At 36.1% G+C, this 7,334-nt stretch overlaps 1 protein-coding gene across 2 annotated transcripts in view; it reads right to left on the bottom strand.

Annotated features, from left to right (window-relative positions):
* Window positions 1–628: 628 nt before the first annotated feature.
* The window catches only part of RHOBTB3 (Rho related BTB domain containing 3), a 54,855-nt gene continuing 48,149 nt past the window's right edge, over window positions 629–7,334 (bottom strand). For both annotated transcript variants that reach the window (XM_043593970.1, XM_043593961.1), the window contains exon 12: window positions 629–3,603. In XM_043593970.1, the coding sequence (XP_043449905.1) occupies window positions 3,488–3,603 (116 nt within the window). In that variant the 3' untranslated portion in view covers window positions 629–3,487. The remainder of the gene's footprint in view (window positions 3,604–7,334) is intronic.

Raw genomic sequence — 7,334 nt, 5'->3', positions numbered from 1 at the left:
GATACTTCATTGTGGTTTTGTTTGCATTTCTCTGATGATGAGTGATGCTGAGCATCTTATCATGTTCCTGTTGACCATCTCTATGTCTTCTTTGGAAAAAAAAATCTCTATTTAGATTCTCTGCCCATTTTTCAATCACATTGTTTTATTTTGTTTTGTTGCTATTGAGACATAGGAGTTCTTTACATATTTTGGATATTAACTCATAAGATAAATGATTTGCAAATATTTTCTCCCATTCAGTGGCTTGCCTTTTCATTTTGTTGGAAAGTTCCAATTTCTTAACCCTATATTATGCAGAACGGCTTCATATTTCTCAAAAGTCTTGGCCTCAGCCAACACTCAAGCCACAGGGCTTACTTCTATGCTAAATAATTATCAAAGCATTTTTCTAAATAAAGGCAGTTATTTTGGTAAGAGAAATGCCAGTAGCAGCTGTTAAAGGGAAATATAAATTTCTTTATCTCATCATAGGCATCAGCAACATCAGCAATATTCTAAGTATCTTCTATGTAATGGAAATTATCTGTGAAACATAATTATGCGTGAGAAACACAGGCAGTATTCCCAAATTTATTTCAGCATTTCAACATCCAAGGTAAAATAATTGCAGGACGCTATGTTAAACTTGTTTTAAAAAAAGTTTATTTGTTACAAAATGTTAAATACTAAAACTAAAAACATATAAATCCAGGTCAGGCTATATTAAAATACACACATACCCTTCTTAGCAAAATTATTAAAGATTGAATTAAACAGATGCTTTAAATAAAATAAAGTACTCTTGAGGAAAATTTTTTTCTAATTAACTATGTCAGTGTAGTGTAGTTTTTAAAATTACAATTGAAAAGTTCAGCTGTCTTAGAAGTTAAATTTATCCAATTCTTCAGTTTTCTGTTACTGTCCAATATGAAGCCACCATGCTGGCTTGGACAGGGTGAATTTCAGTTATGTTACTGAAACGTCTATTTTACAAGCCTACTCTCTTATAATATGAACAGAGAGTGGTCAGAAGTATACAAAGGGTTATATAAGGTGAAAACTTGGCCATAAAGAAAAGGCCTTAGTTCTACCACACAGTATCTTCTCTAATTAAAATGATTGGTAAATATACTGAAGCAGAGATGTGCACAAAGCATACATTCATCTAGAAATAATCTTTCAATTTAAAAAAAATTCAAAAAGAGCACTCATTTCTCCAAGATAGTTGATAAATATTTTTAAATTTCCTGTTATTTTAAATTGAGTTAATTCAAAGGTATTGAAGAGTCTAGGTTTAAAAACTAATTTGATTACTGTTCTGACTAGTTCTGAAGAGCCATGACATCAGTGTGTCTGAGTCACTCACACAGGTGGTAAAGCACTTTCATAATAAAAACTACATGCTCAACACTAACAGAGCAACAGCTTCCAAACCTAACTTCCACTCAGGTCAAACAACCTAAAATAGTATCTATGGTCTAGGTAAATGTTAGATTTACAAGTATTTTCAAGAAATACTTTCTTTTGCTTTAGAACTTAATATTTTTTCAATTTCCTAGATTAAAAGTTACTGATTTAGAACATTAAGTGCTGTAATTCACACAGGGTAAGACTACGCTTAGGAAGAACATAAGACTATTGTGTTTTAAAAGACCTTAAATATGATGAATTTCTAGAAATCTACTGTAGTATTTATTCTTTACAATGCTTATCCTTGTCAAGTGGGATTTGCCAATAGTTGATGAACCCAAGTGATTAACATACAAAAAACATAAAATGCATTCCAGTAACCTTCATCAATACAATCTAATTAAAAATATATATAGGGCATTTTTACTGTCTTACTCTAACAGTGCTGATATACATCCAAGGACTAACTATATAGTACTTTGTCTAATACTATGGTATAAAACCATTTAGTTAAACCTTTGAATAGCTGGAAAAATTAGAGGTGTCCTCGAAAGTCCTTAGAAATTAAAAGAAAATTATATCCCAATACTGAATTACAAATGAAAATGATGTTAACAATAAATAGTAATCTGATCTTCCATCGCTCGGCTTGTGAGCTTCTAATGTAATTATTTCTGTTGACATTTGATACAAGAGACACTATAATTCTATCCTAGTACCATTTTCTCTACATGTAATGAGTCTCTGATTTATATCCTTTCTTTTAACTTACTGGGTTATCTTCAAGGTCAAAATTCATGCTACTCCTCATTAAATAACCTTGCGGTCCTCAGAATTCAAACAATTCAAGCTGCTGACATCCTAAGCTTAGTAAGTTACTAAACAAAAAACTCTTGAGCCTTTGCTTACAAATTCTCCAGAAAGCATCTCTTCCTATGAACATCTTTATAAATGATGCATTAAAGTCACACTGGTCAGTCACTTTTATTAACATCCTGGTCTCACAATGATCAAGAAAGCATTTGTTCACCTGTTATGGAACCAGAGCTGTGAGTGTTCTAATGCTGAGACACCACAAGGCACATCTCCCTTGCCTGAGGAGGTGGCAGCAGAGGCAGGAGAGACTTCCCCAAGGATGGGAAACCCCATGTGATTTCTTCCTTCCAGCATGCCTCCTTCTCTTCCCTTGATGTCAATGACTCTTTTTTGCTTTCAGAGAGAATGATGTTTGAGCGATGAAATACAGTACATATCCTGCCAGGAGATACACATAATTTGGGGGCCCCAGTACAAAGTGAAAATGCAGGGCCTTTCTTTAAATATTATGAAGAATACCAAGATGGCAATGGCAGAGCATTGAACCAAGCATGGGCCCCTGTGTTTACACACATTACATGGCCTTAAAGCCAGCTCTGTTTAGATCTCCTGCCCAGTCAGAATCCAGAGAAGAGACAAGGTGGCACAGTTGGGTTGTCCACATAAAAAAATAATTTTTTTTCATGATGGTTTAAACATTGTCACTGATTTGAATCCACGTGGCATTTCACTTTCAAAATTCCATGCAAATTTCTATTCCTTAAAATTTCAGACTGATCAGCTCTACCTTAGATTTTTTCATTATTGAAATAGTCATACCGGGTCTTTAAAATGCCCATTATTTTAATAGAGCAATTAATCAGACATGATGAAATTTTAAAATTAATCCTACATGATTTTTTTTCTTAATTTAAACATTTCTTAACTGGGAGGGGTACTAGTATCACTAAAGCAACAGGGCATCTTAAAGGGAAAAAATAGCTGTATAACAACTTTATATATTAGGATGGTGACGCCTTAGTTTTAGCCTATGGTATATTTTGTTCCCTTTTAAGATCACAATAGTAGTTTTTTGTTTGTTTGTTTGTTTGTTTGGTTTGTTTGTTTTCCAGAGGACTAACAAACACATTAAGCTGTATGGTAATTCTTTTTAACGCCCATATTGGTTTCAGTCACAGAATTTTACTGGAACACAGAGGTATCCCATTCTTCATAATAATAATAATAATAACAATAATAATAATAATAATAAAAAGTGTACGTATATAAAAGCTCTGGGTTACATTACTAAGCAACGACACTTCCGGGAGTGAATATACTTCCTGTATTCCGCAAGCTGCTTCAAGTACATATTCGATGGCCATCTGTGCTTTTCAACAAAACTGCGTTCTTCCACTAAAATTTTTAGAAAAAACAATGTTAATTGCAAATATTTTATTTTGGATCAAGTTTAGATATTAACTCTTGATTCCTTATTTAACAGATGGGATCCAAGCTCTGCTCTGTATCCTCGGCCCTTCACTCAATGCTTCCAAAATTGTTTAACATAATTTTGGTTAAATCAGTCATCAGGATTTATATTACATAATTTACAATAATATACATCTTGCCCACTTCTTTATCAAGTAGTATTTATGTTCTTTTTGTTTTTCTCCCAAATAAGACTTATTTTTCTTGGAGATGACAACAGACTTGCTTTTCATTTAATTAGTTTTCTTTATAGCTGACTTATTCTTCCAAACTGTTTAACATCCTCTCAATTCCATTCTCCACCCAACCACAGTCACCGGATAATCTAACTACTCTGGTAGCAGCTGCCGGTCTTGTCATGGCCCTGGAGACGTCCCTTCCTCAGAGCCCTGTACCCTCTTGCTTTCTAGGCCTGCTTCCTTCTTTTGTGTTGGATCCCTCCACTTGTAGACTCTAGGTCCTTCACTCAGTTTCTTTTCTAGTTTTAGTGAAGCACAACCTTTATTAGCTCCCTGAAAAAGGGGGTACATATGAAGTACTTTTGAGACCATGCTTGTGATGAAACATCTTTATCCTCTTTACATACAATTGTAATTTGGTTTGGTACCAAATTCTAGGTTGAAAACTTCCCTCAAGACGTCGAAGACAGAATTCCACTGCATTCTAGTTTCCAAAGTTATTGAAAACTCTGTTACCATTAAGATTCATAGTTCTTGGCAAGTGATCTGTGTTCTTTTAAAACTTTTAGATTTTTCTATTTGTAGTCAATGTTCTTGCACGTCCCAGTGATGGACCTTGTTCATTCATAAAGCTGAGCACTTAGTAGATCCTTTCAATCTGAAGACTTGGGTCCTTTGGTACTAGGAAAACTTCGTGTATTACTTCTTTGCTAATTTCCTCTCTCCAATTTTATTCTGTATTAACTTCTATTACTCAGATACTTCATCTCCTAGACTGAGCCCCCAGTTTTTTAAAAATCTTTCTCTCTTGTCTCTTTAGCTGTTTGTCTTCCTTTTTATGAGATGCCCTTATCTTTACTTTTCAACTCTTATGTAGTTGTTTCAACTCCATTATTTACTTAGGGTTTTTTGCTTTGTTTTTACTATCATATTTGTAATTTCCAAGAACTATTTCTTGTTCCTGTATTGTTTTAAAATTATGGGGGCGCCTGGGTGGCGCAGTCGGTTAAGCGTCCGACTTCAGCCAGGTCACGATCTCACGGTCCGGGAGTTCGAGCCCCGCGTCGGGCTCTGGGCTGATGGCCTGGAGCCTGTTTCCGATTCTGTGTCTCCCTCTCTCTCTGCCCCTCCCCCGTTCATGCTCTGTCTCTCTCTGTCCCAAAAATAAATAAACGTTGAAAAAAAAAATTTTTTTTTTAAATTATGGTAAAACACAGCATAAAATCTATTATCTTAACGATTTTTAGGTATATAGTTAAGCACATTCACATTGTTGTGCAACCAATCTCCAGAACTCTTTTCATCTTGCAAAACTAAAACTCTATTAACTACTGGTTTTTTTTCAAAACTATCCTGCTTTATGGATTTATATCTCTTATTCTTTCAAAATATTAATTTACAATTTTTAAAGTTTTTTTCCCTATTTTTTGTGCCTCTAAATTCTTTCTCTTGTGTGTTTATTAATTTTATTTTGGTTTTGGTATCTGTCTTCCATGTTGGACACTGCCTCAAGTAATTGCAGATCCCTGGTTATCTCCTTACATTTAAGAGTGAGACACTAGAAAGCTATTTGGATATCTTGTGGTCATGGGTAGGACTTACTGACTGGTAGAATAACTGAGCAGATACTTGTTGGGTTCACTGAAAGAATTCCCAAATGAATGCACCTGTATATTTTTTTCTCTGAGGCCAGAGAAAGATGCTTCAATTTCATGCCCAGAGTATGGGAGCCAGGCAAACACCTGGCTGCCACAAATCCTAGAAGGAGCCTGGAGGCTAAATATACAACATGCACAATTTCACATGACCCCTAAGTTTTCAGTCCAGCTCCTTAACCCATTCTCAGCTATACCTGGAGTTTGTGATTCTATAACATTTTTGGTTTAATTTCTCCAGTAATAAACCTCCCATTCCAGGATGATGAGGGAGAAGGAGTTGTCTGTCTGGGTGGGATGGAGTGCAGCAAAAGCTTCTTCATCAACTTTCAACTAAGTACTGCTTTCAGCCCCAACCCTTATTCTGCTTTCTGAATACCTGGTCCCTCAGGTTTCTAAGGCTTCTTGGTATTCTGCTGGCTGAATCAGCTTGTTTCTCATAGTATTCCCTTCTGTGGGTACTTAGGTTTCTTTCTGCTAAGTCAGTTCCCACTTCTCCATCTACTGTTTGACCTCATATATTATAATTCAGATTAATGAGGACCTGATCCAGGCTGCAGGACACGGATATAAAGAAACAATCTAGCAGCTCAAGGAAGTTAGCTGTAGTTTCATTAGGAAGAAAAGGTGACCTAAGACTACTCCCTTGGTTTAGATTTAAAAAAATAGAAAAGTTATCACAGGTGAGCTCTGGCAGCCAACAAAAACCAAAACAAGACAAAAAAAAAATTTGCAGTATATAATATGTAACACAATATTGGGCCAAATTAAACTGTGGGAATAATGAATCCATAAATGCCAAGGGTAACTCATATTCCTGTGTAGTGCTATTTGTTTTCAAAACAGTCCAGCATATAAAATGTATCTAACATTTAAAAGCTATTTAACTAAGTTCTGTTGCATCAATGCCAGGATTAACATGACATCTTGTCTATTCTCACCTTTCAATTTCTTTTTTTTTTAATGTTTATTTACTTTTGAAGGAGAGAGAGACAGAGTGTTGAGTGGGGGAGGGGCAGAGAGAGAAACACACGCACGCACACAAACACACACACACACAGAATCTGAAGCAGGGTCCAGGCTCTGAGCTGTCAGCACAGAGCCCAATGCTGACGCGGGGCTCGAACTCATGAACCGCGATATCATAACCTCAGCCAAAGTTGGATGCTCAACCAACTGAGCCACCCAGGCGCCCCTCACCTTTCAATTTCTAAACACGCTCAAAGAAGAATTTTTAGTCGAGAGAAAACAGTTCACATAATTCCAATAATAATTTGATAATATCTGAAACCGAAAATGGGAAATTATTTAAGGGAGCTGTAAATTGATGGTGACAAGAACCCTTCCAACTTCAAGTGACACTGTGAAGTACGTCCAGTATAAGGCAACAGGGAGGAGGAGAGGTGACTACGATACTCTGGAGGGGACACGGTCCTTTAAAAGGGCAGCTACTTGCTCAGTTCCAGGTTGCTGCCATGTGGGAAGAGGGGCTGAGAGTAACCAGGTCTTCCAACTTTTCAAAAGAAGACAGAAATGGAAACTGTTACAATTTTTACATGATGACCACTAAAAAAAAGTAATACCACGTGGTCCAAATAAGACACTTGGCAGACTATATTCAGCTACATTCAACCCACAGATTTCCAGTTTGCGACTACTAAATTAGATTAGCAAATTCTCCCTTATCCACCAGGGGCTTTTTTCACTGCCTACAATGACACACCACAGCAGGTCCTAAACATAAACAGGTACCAGTGAATCAGAACATTCGTGATACCTTAACTCCCATCCAAGGAACATAAGACAGTCACTGACATTGCCT

Source organism: Prionailurus bengalensis, chromosome A1 (assembly GCF_016509475.1).
Source record: "Prionailurus bengalensis isolate Pbe53 chromosome A1, Fcat_Pben_1.1_paternal_pri, whole genome shotgun sequence".
NCBI classification, from domain to species: Eukaryota; Metazoa; Chordata; class Mammalia; order Carnivora; family Felidae; genus Prionailurus; species Prionailurus bengalensis.
This window is presented reverse-complemented; position numbering and strand designations above follow the sequence as displayed.